The sequence below is a fragment of the Pseudorca crassidens genome, chromosome 3, assembly GCF_039906515.1.
Source record: "Pseudorca crassidens isolate mPseCra1 chromosome 3, mPseCra1.hap1, whole genome shotgun sequence".
NCBI lineage: Eukaryota > Metazoa > Chordata > Mammalia > Artiodactyla > Delphinidae > Pseudorca > Pseudorca crassidens.
Genome location: NC_090298.1, coordinates 29,826,941 through 29,852,967, shown reverse-complemented (window position 1 = coordinate 29,852,967; position 26,027 = coordinate 29,826,941). Strand labels below are relative to the sequence as shown.

The following is a 26,027-nucleotide window of genomic DNA, read 5'->3' as shown; positions in this document are numbered from 1 at the left end:
TTTTCTTTTGTTCTGGATACTTCTCCCTCTTCTTCATAAATGGAATATATTTTTATTGCTCTGGAGTATCATAAATGTCCTAATAGCCACTGAATGCTGTGGATGCATTTTCTGTTTCACCAAAGGTCCTGTGAGTACCATGGGTTTCCGGCTCCCCCTTTGCTCCCAACAGTGGACCTGTAGCAAGCAGCTCAGATGCAGGAAGGGTCACACCCAGCTTTACGTCACGCTGGCCACACAACCATCGTTCATCTCCAATTTCATCCTGCTCTAGACCTCATAATAAATTTACAAAGGACCCGGCGACTCAGAGCTCAAGCACTTGAAATTTTTTTTTTTTTTTTTTTTTTTGCGGTACGCGGGTCTCTCACTTTTGTGGCCTCTCCCGTTGGGGAGCACAGGCTCTGTATGCACAGGCTCAGCAGCCATGGCTCACAGACCCAGCCGCTCCGCGGCATGTGGGATCTTCCCGGACCGGGGCACGAACCCGTGTCCCCTGCATCGGCAGGCGGACTCTCAACCACTGCGCCACCAGGGAAGCCTCAAGCACTTGAAATTTGAAGCAAGCCTTGAGCCTGTAGTTTGTAATCCTGTCATTGAAGACTTGGGTACCTATTTCTTTACGCGTCTTAACACTTGGCGCTCAGGGACTGGTATTGATCCTGGGAACATCTTGATCTTAAACTTGAAAGGTTTGAGTTGCTGGTCTCCTAGGAACGCTCAGGCCGCATGCAGAACTGGAGACAATCAGTGCTCCAAGGGAGGCTTAGGACAGGATGCGGACCTGCGGTTGAGAGAAAATGATGGATGCCCAGTGGCCTGCTCCTGCCACAGTGCTTCCACCTTGATGGGATAAAGTGGGGCACAAATGCAGGGTATTAGCAAACATCAGGCATTACCTCAGAAAACCCAGATCATTCCTTTAGTTTCCAAGGAAACTGGGAAACTAAATACCATTCTACAGATTTCATACTTAGTCATGCCTAAAATCTCACTTAGCAATATCATTCAACACCCATTTACTTCAGGTTATCTTTGAAGCTGCAAAGTGAATATAGTAAATCACCATTAATTTAGGCTCCAATAATGGAGCTCATTTAGGTAGGGTTTGTGTGACAATTTACTTTTGTTTCATCTATACTAAAAAAGACGGGGCTGCGAAGCAAATCACTAATGTAAAGAAGGTTATAAAGGCTGTGCCTACTTATATTCGTGTATACTTTGCAGCTGCTTGGAGATCTCTATTTGCATACAAGTATAATTATTATGCTAGTCATAAAAAGTTCCCACATATAAAACAATATCAGGCCAACAGTTAGTTGACAAGACTTTATTTGCATAACTGGAAAACAGGCTATTTTCTAGATAATGAGCTGTTCCTATATGTAAATCCTGTCTTGATAGGATTTTCAAATAGAAATTGGATAGAAATTATGCTCAAAAACAATGTTTTATCAAGCAGATTTCACTAGATATCTATGACATAAAAGTTTAAATATTTTGTTTCAAAAGCTGTGCATGGTAAGCTAGGTATGCCCTGAAAGTAAGAACTTGTCTTTAATGGTAATAGTTAGTACATCATTTCTAGGAACCAGAGATTGAGAAGTTTTTGAGCTGCAAGGTTAGACATGGTTTAATTTATGATATCAGCCTTGTCATTTTGTCCCATTATCAGACTGTGCCTTGCCATTAACATGATTCTGATCTAGTAGGATTTCTGCAATTTTAAGGCTTGAAACATTAACTACTCTTATAATAAAATAGTTCATCTATCTTTTCTATTTCCATTTTAAAGTGTTTCCAAAATATATTTCTTCTTATTAACTAACATGTTACACACCCTGCTTCTTTAAAAGTTTACTTCCCTGATGGTGCTTTCAAATCATTTAAAATTTTACCTGTGTGACGTTTCAGTTACAGGTGATGAAATTTCTTTGAAAATGACGAGGCTCTGTTCAGATTGTACTCTCTTGTGCTTTTAAAGGAACAAAACGTAATTACCCATAGAAACCATTATTTTGACAGCCAAGAACGAGAGTTTGAAAATTTGATGTTAATACTCCTTTCCCTGCAGGGTTGGACTACTGCCTAACGGGCCAAGCAAGTTCCCAGAATGCTCGGCCTCTGAGCGATGCTTCAAAGAGTACGGGGAATATTATTACTCTCTGGGCTACATCAAGGAGCAGGGCAGGTTAAGAGGGACGGGAGAGAGATGGAACCTAGAGGTTGATTGTGCTCTTTGTGTCTCTGCTCTTAACTCTATTGCCTGTTATCGGAAGTACAGGGCCAAGCATAAAACACTAACACGTATCCTGGCCAAATTGGGCGGTTGCGTGAGTTTGTCTTTAGCACCTCTCCTGTGGCTACTCCCCTGCTCTGTGCTATGGAACCCCAGGCATCATGTACTCCTGTGTGCCCAAGGATCCCGGGAGGGTCCCCCCTCTCTAGTTTTATCCCTCTCTCTGTGTTTGGTCTAGACTCCCCTTTACTAAAGGGCTTTTTCTCTATTCATTTATGCTATAAACTTCTCTAAAGTATTAATAATAACCACAAGTATCATGATACAAAGTATGCTCTCGAGCAGCATTGTCACATAGAACTTTCTGTGATGACGGCAACGTCCTATATTGTGTTCTCCAAGATGTCAGCCACTAGCCACAGGGGGTAGTGTGAATGAGGAACTGAACTTTTTATTATGTTTAATTTTAATTCAGTTAAATTAAAAAAGCCACGTGTGACTAGTGGCTACTGTATTGGATAACACAACTCTAGAGATGTTTATCTTATTGCAAGAAATGATGGCTGTGGGAAAACTGTAGCTGGCCAGTGGGCAGGCAGGTCTCTGGCGGCCCTTGCAAACGCCGCATCTCAGAGTCAGAGGGGAAAGTCAAGCCGGGCTTCCCCGCTGACTCGCCTGCCCCTGCCTGATGTCCAGTGGCAAAGCAAACTCAATAGAAAAGATTTCAGGGAGAACGTAAACCGCTAAACAATGACACGCATGTTTTGACACCATTTCCTTCTTTTTCCCTTGCCCTTTATCCCCCTCAGCTTTCAAAAGAAGACTTTTTGAACTATTATGCTGGTGTTAGCCCTTCCATTGATGCCGATGCCTATTTCATTTTAATGATGAGAGAATCCTGGAGATTATGACTTTTGTCTGTTAATTCTTTTGCAAACCAGGGACTCTCAGAGAATGGAATGAGTTTGAAAGAAGTCCAATGCTGTAGATTTTGATGAACTAAAGTTTCTGGAAGATCTGGAATTTCAAAAGCAATAGATCTTCAATCATCTTATTTTATTACCTGGAACATGTTAATTTCCTTAAATGCCTGAGAATATATTTTCAAATCAGAAAGAAAGGGAGGAAAGAAGGAAGAAAGAAAATCATAAAGTGAGACTGGGAGGTGTTCCTTAGGTGAAATACTGCACTTGTTATAGTTGCGCCTCTTGCAGGTGTAAATGTCACTGTTTCTCCACACCTTCACTTTATCTGCTGTCTTTGGAGTCTGTAGCAGGAGGTGATAATAAAAGAATTGGAGGAACATCCATCTGTGTAAAATTTCCTGAGCTTACTTATTTTAGTTTCTCTTGGTGAATACTTCGCAAGTAAAATTTATTTTATTCTGAAATACAATGACTTTTGGGGGGGCCTATTTTTATAGTTTGATCTGGAGATTAAAACCCAGCAAATTACCACACTTGCGTGAACAGGGGACTTAAGTGCCCCCTGTGACGAAAGGAAGGTGAGCTGAGCTAGCCCACCTGGCTGAAGGCTGGGCTTCCTAGGAGTGACTCACTTCCTGGATCAGCATATTAAGGTGAGAGAGATGCACAAGGAAAGGGAAGTGCCTATTAGAAGCCCTGGAGACTTTCTGGGGCTTTGGGGTAAACTGGCGAGGGGGACTTTGATTTTGGAATTCATCTTTTGAACCCACACTTCCAGGCTGCTCCCCAAGGCTCATGATGTCACATTTCCTGACCCATTCTCTTCCTCTAGTGACTGCTTCTCAGGGAACAAAAATGGCTGGACATAACCAAAGACCCTTCGTCCTGGAAAAGAAGAAGTGAGGGTGGGAGTGGAGATGGAAGGCTAAAAGCTGGGCTTCTCCAACTTTGATGAGCACACACATCCCATGGGGATCTTGTTAATATGCTAATTTGGATTCAGAAATCTGGGGCAAGGACTGAACTTCAGCCTTTCTAACAAGCTTCCCTGTGATGTTGATGCCTCTGGTCTCTGGGTAACATTTCAAGTAGTGAGGGGTAGAGAGATACCAGCGTGGATATTTCCAGGGCACTTGACTTATTATTTGCCCACCTTTGGTTGAACATACTAATTTATGATTTTTGACTGCTGGGCCATCCTCTCTTTGTCTTTAAAGTCGTGAAAGTCTGAAGGAAGTACCGTAGAAAATGTGTGCTTCCCGGGCACATGAAGGAGAGAAGTAGCACTTGTGTGGTGGTATTTCAATTGGAGAATTTCTCACTGTCCAGGACCGAGTCCTGCAGCCTTCCAGCCTCAAAGACCTGAGGGTGGCAGCCCACTGAGGGTAGGTTTTATCTCTTGAGACCTCCATTGAACAAGCTCATAGCAACTGATACTAAAACTGGAATCCAAACCATTCGTCTACTATGGAGAATGCAATTCTCAAGTTTGCTGAGACCAGATCAGAGGACCTCGTCTAGGTTTGAGGATGAGAGAATGACAGCTTAGCACTCAGTTCAAGGCTGCTTTTAGCAGTTTATTCTCAGATATGACTAAGCAGTGCAAGAGGATATACCTGTGGTGTGTTAGGGTAACACTAACTGCTGTAGCAAATAAACCTGCACATTTACAAACGCTCAAACACAAAATATATTTATTTTTCATTCATGAAACAGTCTTCTGTATCTGCTATTCACGGTCGGTGACCAGCTTTTCTCTGTGCAGTGATTTCAGGTTGCAGGACTAATCCGTGTTGTGGCTCTGCTGTTCTCTAGGGCTTCATCATCAATGACATCCACATGGCTAAAGGGTAAAGAGGTATAGAGAAGGCTGAAGAGCTTTCTGAAAAGCTCTGGTCTGGAAGTGACACACATCAATTCTGCTTGCACTCCATTTGATGATAAATAGTCACACGATTACATCTAAATGCAAAGGAGTCTGGGAAGTGCAGTCCCGGGCAGGAAATATTCCCACCAATGAAAATCTATCTAATGACAGGAGAGTACAAATTTTGGTGGACAACAAGCTTTTTTTAAAAAAATAATTCATTTATGTATTTATTTTTGGCTGTGTTGGGTCTTCGTTGCTGCACGCGGGCTTTCTCTAGTTGTGGCGAGCGGGGGCTACTCTTCATTGCGGTGTGCGGGCTTCTCATTGCAGTGGCTTCTCTTGTGGAGCATGGGCTCTAGGTGCACGGGCTTCAGTAGTTGTGGCTCGCAGGCTGTAGAGCACAGGCTCAGTAGTTGTGGCTCATGGGCTTAGTTTCTCTGAGGCATGTGGGATCTTCCCAGACCAGGGCTTGAACCCGTGTCCCCTGAATTGGCAGGCAGATTCTTAACCACTGCGCTACCAGGGAAGTCCCAACTAGCTTTTTGAATAACCTTTGAAATAGCAGTCCCATTACCTTCCATTTTCTTAAAGAAGCATACTTCAAACCAACATGGAGTGAGGTATTTGCCAGGTTAGAGGTAGAACTGAGGTCTCTCTAGCTTTAGCCACATTGGCAGCAAAGAAAACAACTCCTACAGCCATATAAGGTAACTATTTTCTAATCAGCAAGTCCTGTCATTTGGGCCTCATAGTTCTATTCCAGGCCTTGATATTCATGCTGCCATAACACTGAGGCAACTCATCCTTTATCTGCCCCTATGACACAAGACCTAGGAATTTTCCATCTATATCTATGCAGGGGATTTCTGTGGGGAGGTGTAGCTATGTCCTATTGCACATACTGGAACCAAGTTATTCATGTTGGTAAATGAGAAATGTTTTGCCCTAGAGACAGATCTCCTTTTGGAAACTTAATTATTATTATGAAGTTATTTGGTCATTGGAATCAGAAGAAAGGGCATGTAGATTAAAATATTTATTGAAATTAGTCTGACAGTTTATAACATTCATTTTGCCAGTGAGACCATAATCTTTTCCCAACCGTTCCTGGAGGGGACAATCAAAGATGCCCTCTCTGACCTGTCTCGTTTTCAATGCATCATGGCTGACTAACAGCCCATAAGGAGGGACACACACTTCACTTTAGACGTGTTAATTAGGCATGTCCAGTGAAATCACTCAGGCTGGTCTGCCTTGCCTGCTTGCAGTTGATGTTTGTCTCTTTAGGGTACTTTTATATACCTCTGTTCTAATTCATTGTGTATAAAATATCACAGCCATTTTATTGTTGCTCTGAGGGCTATCACATTTCCCTGTTATTTGGAGTGCAACTTATTGTAGCCCCAGGGAAATGAGAACAGAAATCAGGTGCATTCTTGTTTCATCTTAGAGGGAAAAATTAAATAGAAGAGAATTATCTTATCTGGAGATAGTTCATCAGAATAACCGAACAACATGGTTCAATACGTCATGGGGAGAAGGTGACATAGGGTGAGGACCTAGATATTTTCAGGATGGGGGCTGGTCACCAGAAAAACTAACCACATAATTAGAGAGTGGAAAGTTTGGGCCATCCCAACTTCTGAGGAGGGGAGAGGTTCTGGAGATTGAGTTCAGGCCTGTGGACAGTGTTTTGATCAAGCATGCCTAACCAATGAGACCCAATAAAAACTTTTGAACACTGAGGCTCAGTAGCACTTCCTGGTTGGTGAGCAAATTGATATGCAGGAAGGGTGACACCCTTTGATTCCAGGAGAAGAGCAAAGCATAGCCTGCCTTCTCTGTCAAACTTCACCTACGTATCTTCATCTGGCTAGTGCTCCTGATTTGTATCGTTAATAATAAAACTGTAATTGTAGGTAGAGTGCTTTCCTGAGTTCTGTGAGTCATTCTAGGGAATTTATGAATCTGAGGGTGTTGTAGGAACCTGCATTTCTAAGAGAATGTCTATACATTCAAGACTGTAATATGGAAACCCTGCCTGAGGTTCTGGCTGGCCTGGCCTGCTCTGTAGAATTCAGACTCAAGATGCAACACCAACTCTTACCAGATGCTAGCTTGCCAGCTTGCCCTAAGGTGTTGGAAGTGCCAGTCCTCACAATCATGTAAACCAATTACCGATTTCCTTTTCGTGGCTGCGGGGTATGTGGGATCCAGTTCCCTGACCAGGGATCGAACCCGCACCCCCTGCATTGGAAGCGTGGAGTCTTAACCACTGGACCGCCAGGGAAGTCCCTGAACCAATTTCTTAAAATAAGTCCTTTTTCTCTACACACTCGCACACACACACACACACACACACTTGGTTCTGTTTCTCTGGAGAACCCTGACTAATACAGAAGCATAAGTAGCCTGGGGAGCCCAGAAATAAGCAGAAAATGTCTGAAAGAAGACCATTCTTGTTGGGGGTGGTGCCCATTAATTTCTGGGGCCTGCCTTAACTCTGCGTAGTTAGTGTCAGAGTGGATTGCACTACAGCTAGTTGGGGTTGCAACAGCAACAAGCTAAGTCATTATTTGCTAAACTGGCTCATATTTCAAAGTTCAATTCAAAAGTTAAAAGGTTTTACAGAGCTTTCCTCAATCTTCTAGCAAGATTGACTTGCTCTTTCATTTTCTATGCTGCTTTTGTTGAGGATATATGTATCTTTATATCATAGTCTACTAGTCAGATGTATAAGAAATATTATTTTCTCTAGCAGACCTTCACTCACACTTGGAGCACTGCCCCATTCAAGCTGTCTGGCAGAAAATGTAGCTTAAGTCTTTCTTGGGATTCCCACTGAAGGCTGTTCTATGGTTCTTAAATTTGGCAAGCAGGGGAAGGGGAAGGGTGTAACTTCAGATCACACGTGTTATCCCTGAGATGCCTGCTGCCTCTCTTACACCCACTGAATCTCGGCAGCTTTTCTACCATACTTGGGAAATGACAAATTTGAGAGCTGCCAATGGGGTAAATGAGGAGCTCACTTTTGAGAAAGCTATGGATATTTAAGGAAGAAATACAACAGGCATTTGGATATTCATTCATTCAGCCAATAAATATTTACTTAGAAAATATTTACTTAGCAAATATTACTACTCTAGGTGCTGGAGATTTAGCCTTGAACGAAAGAAATATGATATATTTACTCATGAGAGTTCAGTATAGAAGACACAATTCTAAAGTTCAAGGTGTAGGTCCGGACGGATAGGAAAATCTGGAAGGTGAAGAGCCAATGAACATAATGAAAAACAGCAAAGGTACAGGAGAGACTGGATGACAGAAGGAGCAAGATTCTGGAGAAGGAGGAAGGACTGCGGTAAAGGACATTAACGGTTGACATTGTCCTCTACTGAGGGAGGGGAAGCTCATCCTTTGCCTAGGCGAAGAGTTGGTAGAGGTTTATGGGGGTTTGGGGGTGTGTGGATGGTGATAGTAAATAGAGAGGAAACATGAGTTTTGACTCAGTTTTCTCAAAGTGAAGGTAAAGTCACTTGCTGGGAATGAGAAGAACTGAGATTCAATGAGGATTTGGAGTAGGAGGTGGAGGTTTGGCTAGCGATGGAGTGCATTGGGAGAGGTTGCTGCCAAGTACGAATAAAGAAAAACACACATTTGTAAGGACCCCATTTGGCAACATTGTGAAATTTTCACCAGGACCACCCAGCAGATAGGGAGATATGCGAATTGTAGGGACATGTCATATCATCTTGTTCCATAACATCTATCACTGCCATTTGCATACAAAAGGTGCTCAATTAATGGGTAGAATTCAAAAATTATTTAAAAGATGGGAAGATGGGGAATCTTGAAATTCACTGTTGTACCACCCATATCACAAGGAAGAAATTGGACAATGACTCTAGAACAGCAAATTCTCATTTTTTATCAAAGTAGGCAGTATCAAGATTATTCTAGAAAAAAAATGAAAATTTTAATTCCAAGTAATAATTATACTGAGAAACATTTTGGTCTTTTAATTATTTTATTACAATAATAAAACATACACACTTTCTCCCAAAAGGAAAAGAAGACAAATGTAGTAAATGGAAAGTCTTCTGCTTTCATGTACTCATTTACCATTTCATTCTTCTCACCCATAATAACCACTGAAAACTCTTTGGAGCACTGCCTTCCAGACTGTTTTATAAGCATATTCTTAATTCTGGTATTCTGTCTATCTTTATATATAATTTTGAAAAGGTTCTTTTTTACTAGACTCTTTTGTTTGCTTCTCTAACATCCTTTATTTCCTTCCTTCTTTGTCACCCCTGTTTTGGCCAGGTGTCCATCTCATCCTCAGGTCCAGAGATGGTGAGCCATTTCCAAGTCAACCAGTACATGGCATTCTCTTAGTGACTGTTATTGATCCAAGGATGTGCACATTACTTCAGTTGGGTCAATCATACTGAAGGGAAAAAGTAAATTTCATGTTTAAGAGAGAATTTTTTCCCCACTTAATTTATGTAAGAAATGGTTACATTTTTTTGCTATTAGACTAAAGGATCTATAAATATTGAAATCCTTCCATGGCCCAACCACTTTTCTTTCCCAAAATGTTCTCAGGAAATTTACAGATTAAAGGCATTTCATTAAGTAATGGAGGGAAGGTGACAGTGAGCCTGCTGCTGTATCGACGCGATAGGAAGGGCTTCCTTAGGTACAGGCAACATTTGCGTCCTCCTGTAAATGTGGTGTCATAACTCTCCTCATATCTGACTGGCGTAATTTGCATTAACTGCTGATTCTTTACTCCTTTCCTCATCCATACTCTTTACCTTATGATTTGGAGTTCCCACACAAGAGGGAGTATATTTCTTTACTCCTTGATTCTGAGTTTGGCCATGTGACTTCTTTGGCCAATAGGGTAAGGTGACCAGTGTGCCAGTTCTGAATGTAAGCCTCAAAAGGTCTTTGTGTTTCTGCTTGTCCCCTAGTACCTCTACTGTGAAATAAGAAGAAGTATGGGTAGACTATTAGTCTCAGGAAAAAGAGAGGGAACTCATGGAACGGTGGTATTCCCAGCGGGACTCAGCCTAAATCAGCTGACTTCCATCTAGGTGCAGATGACTATGTCATCCCCATTGATACCAGTAGAACCACCCAGAAGAACCTAACTTAGATCAGTCAACTCCCACATAATGGGCAATTTGTGAGAATAAATGATGTTGTTTGAAGCCACTGAGCTTTGACATGGTTTGTTACTGAGCATTAGTGTAGCGATAGCTAAGACACACTGCTTAATCTGGTATTTTCTCTTCATGGGAATGATCGGGAGGAGAGGTGGAGACCTCTGCAGAGTTTCTTCCTAGAAAAATGGCATAGACATTTTTCCCTATTATGGTATATGAAGCTCTGCCCTATTTCTTTTAATGGTTTTGCTAATTTTCCATAGTATGGATATAGTATATTTTATTTAGAATATTAATTTTTTTTCTCTACTACAAGCAATGTTTCATCGATATCTCTTATACATACATTTTTGACTCCTTCTGTGATTTGTTCTGTAGAGAATTCTTAAAAGTGAAATTTCCAGGTATTCACCTTTGAATTTTTGCTCTTTTTTCCAAATTGCCCTCTTAAAATCTGTACTAATTTGTATTCCTACCTACAGTATATGAGAAAGCCTCTTTTCCCATGCCCTTGGCAAGTAATGAAGTTTAGCAAGCTTGTAAATTTTCCCAGTTTAATAGGCAAAAAAATCTGTCTCGTTCACTTTATTTGCATGTTTTGATTCTGAATGAGATTGAGCACATTTTCATATTTTTATAGTCAATTTCACTTCTTTTGTGAACCCCCTGTTAGCATGCTTTGTCTATTTCCCTCCTGGATTGTTCATATTTTGCTTATTGACATATAAGATTCTTTGGATGTTAAGATATTAGCACTTTGCCTGTCATACTGTTACTATATTTTTCCAGTTTTTTTTTTTTTTTTTTTTTAGCAGTACGCGGGCCTCTCACTCTTGTGGCCTCTCCCGTTGTGGAGCACAGGCTCTGGACGTGCAGGCTCAGCGGCCATGGCTCATGGGCCCAGCCGCTCCGCGGCATGTGGGATCTTCCCGGACCGGGGCACGAATGCATATCCCCTGCATCGGCAGGCAGACTCTCAACCACTGCGCCACCAGGGAAGCCCTTCCAGTTTGTTTTTATCTTTTCTTTTTGTTGTGGATTTTAAAAATGCAATAAAAATTTATCAATATTCTAAATTTTTTTGTAGTCAAATGTATCGATCTTTATGGCTTCTGGGTTTTATGTCTTATGTAGAAATGCATTCCACATCCAAAATGTATAAAATGATTCACCTATGTCTTCTGGCGTATTTGTTTTCCTTTCTTACATTATTTACATCTTCGATCTATGTGGGATTTACTTTGGTGTAAGAAGTTGGTCAGTACTTTCCTTTTTATCCACAAATGGCTGGTGTGTTGTTCCAATCTCTCTCTTTCTCTCTTTTAAATAATCCACCTTTACTACATTAATTAGAAATAATGAATTTTTTTGTAAGTACATGGACCTGGACACAGGTTCTCTATTATTGGGCTGGCCAAAAAATTCTGGTTTTTCTGTAACATCTTACAAAAAAACCCGAAAGAATGTTTTGGCCAACCAAATATATTCCATTGATTGTTCTGTCACAAAATAAAAGAAAAAGAAGAAAATATAACTAAGGATATCTGTAATTTTGTCACTTATAAATGTATAATGATAGTAATTTATATTGCCACTAAAAATGTGAATAGGGCTTCCCTGGTGGCGCAGTGATTGAGAGTCCGCCTGCCGATGCAGGGGACACAGGTTCGTGCACCGGTCCGGGAAGATCCCACATGCCGCGGAGCGGCTGGGCCCGTGAGCCATGGCCGCTGAGCCTGCGCGTCCGGAGCCTGTGCTCCGCAACGAGAGAGGCCACAACAGTGAGAGGCCCGCGTACCGAAAAAAAAAAAAAAGAGTAAAATTTTAAAATCCCTTGTGTAGTTAGTTTCTTCTCATTATTTTTCTTCTCCAGAGTCATTCAGGCTCTTCTTGAACATGTATTTTTCCATATAGTATCTGGAATAACAGCATATGTATATATGTACATGATGTGGAAGGCTACACATCAATTAATAAATGTGATTATTTCAGAGGAGTGGGATTGGCGAGCAAAGTCTTTTACTTGTTACACTGTATACGTCTATGTTTCTTGAATATTGGGGAAGAGGCACGTATTATTTTAGTAATAAAGCATCAATAAAGATTTAAAGAAATGACTCAACATATGAAAATATTGTAATCAAAGACCTTAATGAAGTCTTTGTGCCTTTTAGTGTATTTTTAAAATTTGATCCGCTTGTGTTTTCAAGATGTGCAATCATTTCATCTGCCAGTAATGATCATTTGGTTTCCTCCTGTTTAATATTTATGCTTCTTACTTTTCTCCTTGTCTGCTTGCATTTCCTAGATCTCTAGGCCAATGTTAAATGTGATGGCAATGGAATTTCTTTTGTGTTATCTGTAAATTTAATGGAGTATAACCTTTAATACTTCATCATTGAGCATGATTCTGGTTTATGTTCTATTCTTATTTTACTAAAGCTTTTTATTTAAAAAAAAATCCTAAGCACCACTCAAATCTACGTTGGCAACTTCATACTATGATTCTCAAAGTTTATTAATATGCAAAAAAGGGATTTTACAGTGAAGTGTATTCATCAGTATCCTGCTGAAGCATTTATTGAAACTCTAATTAAACTATCTCATAGGATATAAAAGCAATATTTCATTGTTATCAGTGAATAGCAGTGTCTTTAGCTTCATATTAAAATGTTTTCTGATTATTTTGCATTTTGTCTAATGACTCGTGCAGTTTGCACTTTGCAGCAACTAATTTGTTATAAAAAAGGAAAAAGTCCTTCTCAGTCTCTGCAAGTTCTTTTCTCCTCCTTGATGAGAGATCTTCACCCAGAGTAGAAAGGAATTCGCCCTCACGATTTATGGTTGAGGGATCCACCAGATGAACTCAAGTGTTAAGCACTGAAACTTTATTTTTCAAATCTCAGGGGCTTTGTGTGTTGTTTGCTTCACAGCTGGTTTTCACTAGTGTCCTGAGCAGTGTTAACATATCCCTCGGACCCACCAGGTTTTACATAACACACTTTGTTTGTCTGAACAGCTGCCTCATTGCAAGCTGTACACAAATTCCATACAAATGCCACAAGCTATTAAAATTCAGAAGCTGGGTTAGCCTTCAAATGTGGATCTAAAATATACTAAATAAATGAACAAACAGAATTAAATGCAGGTACTCATGAAAGAAAGGAAGCTTTGGAAATTCTTCCCCACACCACCTCGCCCTATTGTTTCTCCACTTCTGTGGTTATGGTGGTTAAGAGTGCAGCTGTGGAGGTAACTGTGGATGGAGGAGGCAACTGACACCTTGCACGTGGCTGCCCAGATGAGCTATTCTCTCAGGGATGCTGTGCCTGCCTCTGCCTGAACCTGGCATTCTTCTATCTCGAATGGCAATGAGGAATTATCTTGACTAATAAAATGTCATTCACTAATATATTGATTCATTCATTCTATGTTTTGAAATTATTTATTTATTTATACCATGTTTATTGGAGTATAATTGCTTTCCTTCTAGATTTTACGTGCTGTGTTTAGCAGCAGACATAAACCCCAATAAGTCATAATCCTCTCCGCCAGAGTGCTCAGAAGCTCATAGGGACATCAGACAAATTAGACAATTCCAAATCAGTGTGGTGACAATAGGGGTAAGTACACACATGAAAGTTATTATGCCACACCCCTGATTAAAATCCTGTGAAGCACCCTCCTCCGCCACAGACTAAATCAAAATTTCTTAGGCTGGCGTGTCAAATGCCACTGGCCCCACCAATTCTGCCAAGTGTCATCTCAGCCAGGGATGCTAAGCTGAGTAGATGCCCATAGACAGCTTCCACTGAAGCACCTGCTGAGTGAACCTGCACACTCCATTCTCTCTCTGAGATACACTGACACCTACATCGGGATTTGGCGGCTGGCAGGTTTATCTCTAGTGCCCAGCAAGTAAGGTAGAAACTCACCCAGGTCGGTTGTGTGTGTTCCCAAACTCATTTAGTCCAGTCGGACTTGTTACTGTAATTACATGATGCAAGCTGGCAAAATGTGAGTGTGCAAAGAAAGACTGCTGTTGATCTAGGAGCACTGCTGAAATGGTTTGAAGGGACTTGATAAAGGCATATTGAGAGAATATTGCTAGCAAACAGGGTGGGAAAAATGATGGTAAGAGACTGGAGTGGGGAGATAAAGCTAGGCATCTACATTTAGATATCTTCTAAAGTGTTTGAAAGTTCTTTTCCATCTTAAAGAAAGCAAAACTAGAAGGAGTAGATGAAGTGTTCCTGGTGTGTATTACTTAAGAAAGACAACATGGAACTACAATCAATGACCCCAGAGGAACAGCCTTGGCCTTGTAATAAAAGAGGGATGAATGGGCATCCACTCATATGTTTTAAATTCAAATAAGTTGTTCAAGGTAGATACATATTGTTTTTTGATCAAAGTGTCCTGTGTCTGACTCTCAGAAGTAACCACCAACACCCTACTGTTCCCAACTGAGACAGATAAGAAGACATTACCTACTGTATCTGTAACTCCCCAGATGGTCCAGGCTCTCTCTAAGCTCCATCACTTTGAACATGCTGTTTCCTCTGCCGGGAAATGCCCTCTCTCTACTCCAGGCTCTGTTAGCTGGCACTCTCCTATTTACTCTGCACTTCCTTCACGCCACCTCTTCTTCGTGCTTCCTTCCTAACGCGTCCTTGGCTGTCCTTGTTTTCCTCACCCAGCAGTAGAAGGTCCTTCCTACATTTGAGGAAATCCCGGCTCTGTGAAGCAGAGCCTGCCTCTCACTGCAGAAGATGCAAATGCCAGCTATTCTCTGCCCCGACTCCCGCTGCTGGCGCCCAGACACAGGACGAGGCATAGCTGCTTTCAGCCACAGGCTCCTGCTCTGCCTTTAAACCAGAGCCGGTGATGTGCAGCTCTGGGACGCTGCTGTCGAGTCTGCTCTGGAGCGGGTGGTGGCAGTGAAGGGCTGTTTCCCATTTCTGGAGGTGCCAGTGGTTGAGATGCGGGATGGCTCTGTGGCCTCCGTGTGTTTGGTTTTTTGGCCCTCCCAGATATTCTGGGAGCTCCCTGATAGCCTTTCATAAATTCCTTTCCTGCTCAAATTAGCTAAAGCTGTTTCCTATTTGCCTAAAGCTAAGATTCATGGCTGATATTTTGGCTCATCACCCCCATATGACATTGTCGACTGTTCCAATGTGTCTTTGTCCCCGTGTGATTGCGAGCGACATCCCATCTCATCTCCATCACCCCAGCGCCCAGCTTAGTGCAAAGTAATGCAGAGCAGATCCTCAATGAATTGCTAATTCGTTAATTTGCAAATGAATTACTTAATTGAGGAAAAAAGTTTCCTCTGAAAATCTCAATCCATAAAGTAACAGCAAATGACACCGGGATGTTTCCAGTGGCTGAGGAGAAGCATGGCCCATTTTGGATATCCTTTTATTCGTATTTCTCATAGAAGACAAGTGCAGTCACAGAGAGTTCCATAGTGTTTAATTAAATATATGACTGTAACACACATTGGATACTTATAATACACTTAGCAGCACTGCAAAATGTTTGTAATGCATGTGGAAGTACATAGTCAAATCAGAGACTTCAGGTGTAGTGAACAATGGATATTTTAAAGAATAACCCCGAAGAGAAACAACGGGACTGGCAGAAATGCCATCTGATCTCCATCATTCCAGCTGTCTGATCACGTATGCTCACTGCCTTCCTGACCAATTCTAAGTCATGTAGCCTCTCTACAAATGCTCTGAAAACACAAGCATGCACATCTGAAACAGCCCACACTTGGCTTTTCTGAAGCAAATTCCCCTGGAAATGAGAATGAAGGGAGAGGCAAAGGCTGGTAGAAAGTCAGTAGAATAAGCCAGGGTGCCCTAGATTCAGACGTGGTTGTTTAATTGACCAAATTACTTATCAGTTTTCTTTTCATTTCACACCATATAGAACTAGCAGTTTACATCTCTAATTTATGCACTGTCTCTGACCAGGAGTTTTTCTTTCTTAATGAAATCCCAAAGAGGGTTGGTCAGAACAACTTTGTAATCATACATTATACAGTATATAATCAGGCATTAGCAGCAGTTATGATTATAAGAGTATGATACACAGATTTTACATACCTCTGGTAACAGACAGACATTCACACACTGAATTCAAATGATAATCTATGCTAACAGGATTTTAAAGCTGGAGGGACCTTGATCTTCCTTGAGACCTATCCCCTCCTTTCTTTGAGAGATTGTTTATGTATATGAGGGATACAAACTTACAGCTTCCAGTCCTGACTTAGCATGTAAGGTCGAGTAACTTACCTGTCTTGTCTGTGTCCCCATTTTCACATCAGGCAAAGATAATAATGGTAAGTACTTCATAGGACCTCTATGAATAAGATGCAAGAGGGCTGGGCTGGGCGTGAGGTTTCCTGTGATGACCTCTTCCTCGAGACTTGGCTCACGTTTCTACAGAAGGTAAATAACCGACCTCTGCCTGGTGGAAAATGTCTTCTGCTCTCACGCCAGGCAGGTTCTGCTTTTCTTCCACAAAGATGTGTACCACTCTTGTGGCATTTTCCCTGCCTGCCTTCCAGCAGGGAGCTTCGAACATGCCTCCATGACCACATTTTGTGTTATAATGATTTGTTTGCAAGCTACCTTTCATTAGATTTTTCACTTTATGAGGGCAGGGTCCCAACCTTGTTTGTCTTAGACCTCCCAGCCTACCGCTGTGGTTGGCACAGAGCAAGCTTTCCATAAATACTTGTCAAGAAAACGGAAGGGGTAATGCTTACAGAGGTGCTTTGAAAAATCACAAAAGTGCTGAGCAAATCTAAGGGATTATGGGACTATAGTCATTGCTAGTGATTCAGAGAAAAGCACTGGAAGGTATAACACTGAACTAGTCTGATTATCATTAGGTCTCTAAGCCAACAGATAAGGTCTATGAGTCCACTATTTAAAACTCACTTCACAGACATCACAAAATAAAACCAAAAAGAAAATTTTAAAAATTAAAAGCACTTAATCTCCCCCCAAACAAACTAAGAAATAAGGCAAAACATAAATGACAACAATGAGGACAAACTCCCAAACAACAATATCAATCCTGGACTGATGTCCTTCCTGTCCTTCCACCCGGAGTGGCGATGGGGATGGTATGGGGGCCTGTGTAGAGGCATCAGCTGCACTGCCCTGAGCTGAGACTGCTTCGCTGCCTTGATTTGGCTTGAGACAGCCTTTAAAAATTTATCTGGACCAAGAAATGCAAGAGGACCCATGTCAGATGTTCTCTATATCTTCGGGAAAATGGCCGAAGTCGACTTACTCACTGCATGGGCTTGTAATTCCTTCTCCCTGAAGTTTTGTGGCAACATTCATGGTGATAGAAATCAGGATGGTGGATGGATTTGGGTTGGGAAGTCTCTACACATATAGAAACATTATGTCCTGGCTCACGGCTCGAACGCACCAGTGTCCTGAGTCAGTAACAGGTTCTTCCATCATCAGTGGATGCCCCTGGGTGGGAGGAGCAAGTGGGTCATGCTCTTGATAACTAAAAATAGAAATTCCAGGCTTCTAGTTGATTCTCTCTTGAGCACTTTTTCAGAAAAATGGAATAAAATGGTCTTTGTGGCTCCGTCTTACCTTCTCCACTTTTTGTAGACATGGCTGGCCATGGTGCCTCATATGTCATGAGGCCATTCCTCCCGCCCCTGTCTTCCTGGTAGCCTTTTCAGTTCGGGTGACCACAGGTCCCCATTTGCCTGGGACTGTCCCGGTTTATGCTTGTTGTCCTGGAGTGATTATTTATAACTTCCCCTTTCACTTGCAAAAGTGACCCAGTTTGGACAATACATTATAGAGTCACCCTGTTCTAAGTGAGGTTTGGCACTCGAGAATGGGACAGTCCCTAGTTAAGAGGAAGGCACATGACTTGGAGGAGATGCAGTTAGACTCCTGGGTAGCAAATCTTGATTCTATTCCTTGCTGAGTGGGGAGCATGGATAAGCTAATGTAAGCTACAGTTTCATCATCTGTAACGTAGAGAATGATCCTAATCGCACCCACCTCCCAGGATTATTGTGAGGATGCAGTGCGGAAAGATGTGTAGAGCATGCAGCACAGCATTGTACATAGTGATTCCTGATAATGGTGTCTCTTATTCTAATTCTCCTCTCCTTCTTTCTTCCATTGCTCCCTTTTGCCCTCCCCACCCTTCCATCTTTTCCTCCACCCTTTCTTTCACTCTTTTCTGCTTTTTTTCCTTTCTGAAATAAATGAATCATTGCATTGCCTGGAGCAGAATGCCCCTGCCTCCTGTCTCTTGCCACTGAAGCAGGGAGGTGTGGTCGAAACACTGTTTCAGAATCCTGTGGACCATGTCGAGGGGCTGCTTTCATTTTGTCTTCTTTGTGCTGTGAGCGAGAGTGGGACTCGGTTATCTCTGTTCATCATGATGGTTCTGGCCATCGATTTCTTGCAATTCACTGGTTTTGGTAGAAGCTGGACATGGTGACATAGGCTTCTTCTTGACTTGATCTCAAGGAAGTGAGGATGGACTGCCCCTGGGCAGCAGGGTTCAATGTCAGGGTTCCGGGTTGGAATGGAAACAGAGGGGGCAGGGTGCTGTTTGTAGTTCCAGGGCCAAGCAGCAGGTCTCGGTACAGGAGAGGCCCATTCTTGCCACCTTCCTTGCAATCTGGGGACCTGGAGAAGGGGAGTCCAGGGGCATCACACACACTGATGTTCCCAGCCAGGCACCTGAATGACGACTCTCCTCTGAAAGTTTTTGGGCTGATGCCTACATGCTCGGAGGGCCAGTTGGGGCCCTGCATACCCGCTCCGAGCCTCTGCTTCTCAGACTCCTCTAGCTGTGGAGGAAGAGGATCTTGCAGAAAGCCTTCTGCTTCGTCTCTAGCTTGAATGCCATCCACCTTATGAATCTGGCAGTCCAGGAAACTTTCAGGATTGAAACTCACATTCAAATTCTGCACCAAAAAAAAAAAAAAAGAGAGAGAGAGAGAGGCATTAAGACTGCACCAGAGAGACACATCAGCAAATGTTCTGTTCAGGAAAAGAGCTCAAGAACTTTCCAACAGGGGTTTACCAGGGTATGTCAGAGAATTACCCACATGTTCTAGTTGACTCTCTGCCTCTGGAGGTGCTGTGATACTTCAGGGTCTGAAGTATCCCTGGGGAAGTCTGGGAAATTCTGAGACTTGTATTTCATTTTAGTTTCCCACTTCCAGGAACCTGCAGCTGGCATCTTATGAGGGACCCTAGTTATGTGATACATGAAAGACCGACACTTGAGGTTCAGCCATTCCTCATCCTGCAACATCATTCTCGGCTGCTGGGATGCCTCTGACATAGTGATGGAAGCACCAGACGCACTCACTTTTTTTGGTTTCTTGCACAGTTGTTCCAGAGTCTTCTTATGATCAGGGAGACTGGGCCATATGATAGGCTTGATTCTGAAATAAAAGGACATTGAAGATGTAATGAATGGTGGAGGGAGCAGGAACAGTAGACCTTCCCACTGACTCTGAGCCAGGAGTCAGAAGAGCAGATTTCTAGCCTTGGCTCTGCCACAACTAGGTGGATGATCTTGGACAAGTGACTTGCTTTCTCTGGGCCTCAGAGTCCCACCAGTCCACGGAGGGGTTGGACCAGAGACCATTGTCACTGATCTACTCTGTGAACGAGACAACAGTGATACACCCCTGGCCAAGAGCCCTGGAGAAAAGGAACAATAAGTCTTGGCAGTGATGTAGCTATGAAACTAAAATCTGATCTGTTCATCTACTCCCCAAAATAGGCTTTGTCATCTTTCTTTTCTCTTCATTGGCAGCAACTCCTCTGTTCTGATTTTGGTGGAAGTGAGACATACTTTCAAAGTTACACAGGGAAATTGCTTTAGGGTGGTACTTTAGAAACTGGATTATCTTGGGGGGCAGCGGGTATGTGACCCTGTGTTGAGGGCATCTTCCTAAAAACATTAATAACTCTACTGAAGTGTGTCTAAATGATGAAACAAGCATGGCCCTATCATGGGGTAGAATGCAAAAGTCTATGAATTTGTGTGCTGAAAGCTAAGACTTCAGAAATATTCTGCATTTCCCATGGGTCCCTCCAGCTGCCCAGGCATTCTGGGGGGATGGCTCTTACCCACTGAGGACACTTGGGAGGAAAGGTTTGCAGGGAGGATTTGCCCTATGTTCAGTTTATATATTTTTACCTCTTGTGAAATTAACTATGGAAATTCATCAGTGCTTGAGGATGAAGAGGGATATAGGGCCCTGCAATTCCGGAAATGCCTTATTCCCCTTTGCAGTTTTCTCGTCAATAAACAGGACTAGAGCTCTGACTGTCTGGAATCCCACATAAACACTCTCTTGATTAGTTAAAGAAATTCACCTTTTTTCCCACAACACACAGGCCAGAACGACCATCAGAGCCACAGAGAAGAAACTCAGAATGATGATAATTAGTAAAACAGGATCCATCTCCCCTGGAAGGCAAGGATAGATCTTGGTTAGCAATCATGAAGCGTGCCGTGGGGGAGACTTTCAGGATGCTTTGAGTTTATTTAGTAACTTGGGCCCATTTATTATTTCGTGAAAGTTGCTTTTCAGTAAACAGGATGATGTACTAGCTTTTATGGGGGAATTTGGGCTTCAGTAAGTGACAGTGTTGCTGAAACAGCCTCTGTTCACCGGTGCTGAATAGAAACGTGGAGACAGAGTTTTGGGTGAAATAGAAAAGAGTAGCTTTTATTGCTTTGCCAAGCAAATGGGGCCACAGCGGGCTAATGCCCTCAAGACTACGTGACCCACCCTGGAGGGGGTAGTGAGGAGTCTTATAGTGTTCAAGGGGCAGGGCGTAGTCAGCTTGTGGACATTCTTCTGATTGGTTGGTGGGGAGGAAATGGGGAGTCAGCATCATCAACCTTCTGGTTCAAAACAGTCTAGGGTCTACGTTCTTGTGGTCAGCAGTTTTCATCTGGTAGGGGTGTGCTTCCTGTTAAAAACAACTTGGGAATGTGTGTCAGGCCTTTATCTGTATCTCTCAGGGAACCATGAGTTCGGTGGCAGATGTGGCGGATTTATAATCTATACATTGTTACCAGTTCTCCCGCCCAATAGCTATTCTTTGTTTCTACACCTTCACATTTCTCAATCATTAACTCTTGAGTCAGCCTTTCACTTCAAAAGACAGAGACACAGGAGCTTGTACACGGTTTCAGCACCGACTTAGGTGACCAGGTCCAGAACATCTGTCACTTGGAATTTAAAAGTGACCTAACATTAAAGACAACAGTACCCCTGCCTAACTTCCACCACCAAGAGAGAGAAGCTGAGCAGGGGAATGATGAGAGATGCTCTACCCTGCAGCCTCAGCAATTCCTAGGGTAAGGACGGGAGGCTGGTGCAGAAGAGCTGTTCCATGCATCCCCCAAAGGGAAGGTATATGTGGGGTGCTCTGCGTCCCCAGTGGTCTGCCTGAGCTATGCCCTTTGGTTCTTCTGGCTGTTCTCAGTTCCTAGACCCCCAGGATATCTTCATTATTCTAGAAAAGGAGACATGGGAAAGCCACACCAGCCTACCCATCTGCCACCCTCTATGGTATTCCCTAGAGGGACTTGGCGGGACCGGACATTGGGATCCCAGTCTGAATTGGTAAACTAGAGGTAGTGGGTGGGAATTTTGTTCAGAACTAGTGGCTCCCAGGAGTGCCCAGGACAGTAAAGTCCAGACAGCCTACATCAGCTGATCAGTGACTAAGAGCCCTACTCCCACCCCTTCTTTGTTCTTCACAAAAGGGGCAAAGATGGCAGGTCATTTTTCAAAGAAAGTGTAAGAATGCCCTCTGGGGAGTTCTAACTTGTGGGTTTGTTTCATCTCTCTGGCTCTCACTGTCTCTCACAGACTTTGACATGCAAAGCACTATGGGGGGGGAACAGACTCCAGTCACTTCTCACCTGGGCCATTGGTCTCTGGAGTTCTGAAGTGGAAACTTGGACTCCATTCACTCCAGAAGCCTTCAAAATAGTTGGTGTTAGGGATGGACCGAACTTTAATCTCATACATTGCATTGGGTTGTAGCTTTCTCTGCAGGAGCATCAACTTTGTACTGGATAAATTCATGTGCTGAAGAGCAAAAAAAGGCCACTACATTTTTAAGGTGGAAAAAGAGGCGGTGCTCACATCTCCCAAATCATTTCAAGTTGAGTGTCTTTAGTCATGTGGGCATTCTCTGGAGGTTCTCTCATATTTGTTAGAGAAAGGAGCTCTGACGTGGAGGGTTTGGAAGCAGAATTGGGGCAGTGTGTGTGAACTCACAAACAATGCTGCAAGTGGTCAAGGAGGGCAGTGATAAAATGGGTCTTTTTCTTTATTCAGGTGGGTTGGGCTCTCCCAGTCAGGGAGGGTATAAATCACTCCCAGGCTCCCGCCTTCCTTTCCACAGTCTAATCTCTTCTTTTTCTTTCCCTCCCATTTCACATCCCATGGAGAGATGAAAGGGAATGGTAAGGTTAGTGAGCAAGAATCATTTTCCTCTGGAAAGATATAATTCTACATCATGAATAGCAATATAGAGACACAGTCTCTCCAATAATGTGTGTCATCCTTAGGAGGAAAAAGTACTCTATCAATTTGATGGGTAAAAAGTAATACCTATGGTTATGTACATTTAGATTTATTTGATTATTAGTTTTTTATACTTATTGAAATTACATATTTTCTATTTTGTGAGATATTTCCAACTTTCTTGCTAATTTTTCTATTGTCATATTTATCCTTTTCTTAATGATTCATAAGACCTTTTTATATTTTAAGAATATTAACCATCTGTCAGTTGTATGTGTGGTAATTTAAGCCTAATTTCTATTTTTTTTTGCGGTACGTGGGCCTCTCACTGTTGTGGCCTCTCCCGTTGCGGAGCACAGGCTCCGGACGCACAGGCTCAGCGGCATGGCTCATGGGCCCAGCCACTCCGCGGCATGTGGGATCTTCCCGGACCGGGGCACGAACCCGTGTCCCCTGCATCGGCAGGCGGACTCTGAATCACTGCGACACCAGGGAAGCCCTATTAAGATATTTTTATATACATCTTCATAAATTTTATAACGTATAAATGTAGTTGACCTACATACCATCCAATCATTTTCATTTTTTTCCTGACGGTAGGCTACCTCATGCATTAATTCTTTCACATACTTCTTTTGTAAGTGCGATGTATTAAATGTCACCTCAAAGTCATTTGCTCCCTTGCGATAGATGACTCTTATGTCAAAAGGAGCCTCAGGTTTAACTGAAAAGGAAAAAGAAATGAAGTCATTCTATGGGGTAGTCAAGGAAATAATTATAATTTTTAAAGTTCATCTACTCTGAAAATCACATTCCTTTTCTGGGTCAGTAAAAACCATTTCTTCTTCTTCCCGGTTCAAAGCCTGACTACATTTCCCAGCCTCCCTTGCAGTTGGGTGTGTTCTTGTGAAGGATGTGGGTGGAAGTGATGTGCACCGCCTCTCATCCTGGCCCAGAAACCCCACATGTGTGACCCCATGCTTGGTCCCCTTCTGCCACTTGGAGCCATACGTTGAAGAGAGTGGAGCCCCAGGATGGAGGAGCCCTGAATGTTGCTTGAAGGAGCACCACCCACAGGTTAGAAACACCCATTTTGGCTCTTACATGAGCAAGAAATAAACTTATGGTGGTGGAGATATATGTTTTAGGGCATATTGGTTACAGTAACTAGTGCTAATTTTACGCAGAAAACATATTCTCTTCTCCTTTTGAGTACTAGAGGACTTGTTACTAACTAGCCCTGAAGCAGGAGAATTTGAACTTTGAGTCTTCATTATTCTGCTAAAACCGGGAGCCTTATACCTCATCTCAGTTACATGGAAACTGGGGATCTGCATCCTGGCCCTGGCTCGTAACTTCTGGTGTAACTGCAGGTTGCCTGCTCCTTCAGTCTTGTTTGCTTTAGCTCTAAACTCTTCTCTGGCTTCTTCCTCCTGTCTACCTGCCTAGGATCAGAGGCACCATATATGAAATACTGTGGGAGGGAGAGAGGTATTATTTCAGGCAGAACAAACCCGGAGAAAGGTACTGAAATCCTATGAGCACATGTGTGTCAGGACACCTCCCACCCTTGACTTGGGGTTTCCCTGTCTTGGCCTCTTTGTTGTTCTTTCACTAAAGCCTGGGAACTTAGTTGTCTAGGGATGGGGCAGCCACTTGTTTGCATGGCTGATCTCAGACAGAGATTGGGAGATGCATAGGTTAAAATCTAACCTAAACCTATTGTTAATGAGGGAGTGTTCATCACAACTTCGCGCAGTAGACTGAGCTGGATTCCAGGCTATATGATCTGGGCTTTAAGACTGACTTGCTGACCCAGTAAAATGAGCTCACGTGGTGAAGTTTGGCCCCCTTGTCATAATCACTTGCTCGTAGTGGTGGCTGCCTAAATGTCTCCTGCCTTGATTCCCCCAGAGGTACTGAAAAAGAGGAAGTGCTTCTTTCTTTACCCTTGGATGTCTTCTGCAAGGGGAAGTTTACCTTTTTTTACCCTTAGATGCACTATAAATAGGGAAGATACCCCAAAGGGAAGCAGGAGGAAAGGTAGTGGGTGTAGAGAAACAGAGAAGACTGTCAGTCCTTTGACACCAGCCAAGCCAGTTTCTACCTGCCATTCAAGGAAATGATTAAGATTCACATTCTCAACAAAACCTTTGACACTGAATCCCTTGCCGCATCCCCATCTCCCAAGGCCTCTCAATAATGGAAGAATTCAGGGAAGAACAGACGAATGTTGATTACATACTTACTAAGTGCCAAGCTCTTAACTTATGCCATCTTGCATCAACACTCACTCATTGCCAGTGTACTGATGAGGAAACTGAGTCTGAGGGGTTAATTAGCTAAGTTCAGCCCCCATAGGATGAGTTAATAAGATGTAAATCCAATTCTGTCTGATCCTGAGTCTCACTCTCCTTCATTTATTTATTTTTTTAAAAATTTATTTATTTATACAGTAGGTCCTTGTTGGTTATCTATTTTAAATATAGCAGTGTGTACATGTCAATTCCAAACTCCCAATCTATCCCTCTCCCCTCCCCTTCCCCCCGGTAACCATAAGTTCATCCTCTAAGTTTATCCTGTGAGTCTGTTTCTGGTTTGTAAATAAGTTCATTTGTATGGAGAACAGTATGGAGGTTCCTTAAAAAACTAAAAACAGAGCTACCATATGATCCAGCAATCCCACTCCTGGGCATATATCTGGAGAAAAACATGCTTCAAAAGGATACATGCACCCCAATGTTCATTGTAGCACTGCTTACAATAGCCAAAACGTGGAAGTAACCTAACTGTCAGTTGACAGAGGAGTGGATAAAGAAGATGTGCTATATATATATACAATGGAATATTACTCAGCTATTAAAAAGAGTGAAATAATGCCATTTGCAGCAACATGGATGGACTTGGAGATGATCATACTAAGTGAAGTAAGCCAGACAGAGAAAGACAAATATCATATGATATCACTTATATGCAGAATCTAAAAAGTGATACAAATGAATTCTCTCTCCTTCACTGAGCTTTTATTTCTGTGCTCAGCTCTCTCCTACTGGCTTGTGCAGGCTCTCCCCACACAGTTCTGCTTCTGAACCCAATGGTACATTTGAGCAACTTAGAAAAAGGTGCTCATTCCTCAAGCAACATCTTAAAAAGTTAATTTATTCTTGGCACAACTTGAACTATTACATGAATTTACCCTGACAAGAAAAGGGGGGAGACAGAAGCTGCCCCTCCAGGC

At 42.6% G+C, this 26,027-nt stretch overlaps 1 protein-coding gene across 2 annotated transcripts in view; it reads right to left on the bottom strand.

Annotated features, from left to right (window-relative positions):
• Window positions 1-15,667: 15,667 nt before the first annotated feature.
• Window positions 15,668-26,027, bottom strand: part of IL7R (interleukin 7 receptor) — a 29,294-nt gene continuing 18,934 nt past the window's right edge. The window contains exons 4-8 of one of the 2 annotated variants that reach the window (XM_067730058.1): window positions 23,356-23,513; window positions 22,180-22,348; window positions 20,616-20,709; window positions 19,597-19,672; window positions 15,668-19,186 (exon numbers count right to left, since the gene is read on the bottom strand). In XM_067730058.1, the coding sequence (XP_067586159.1) occupies window positions 18,683-19,186; window positions 19,597-19,672; window positions 20,616-20,709; window positions 22,180-22,348; window positions 23,356-23,513 (1,001 nt within the window). In that variant the 3' untranslated portion in view covers window positions 15,668-18,682. Of the gene's footprint in view, window positions 19,187-19,592; window positions 19,673-20,615; window positions 20,710-22,172; window positions 22,349-23,355; window positions 23,514-26,027 lie in introns of those variants that run through there. The other variant, XM_067730059.1, reaches the window with a different exon arrangement.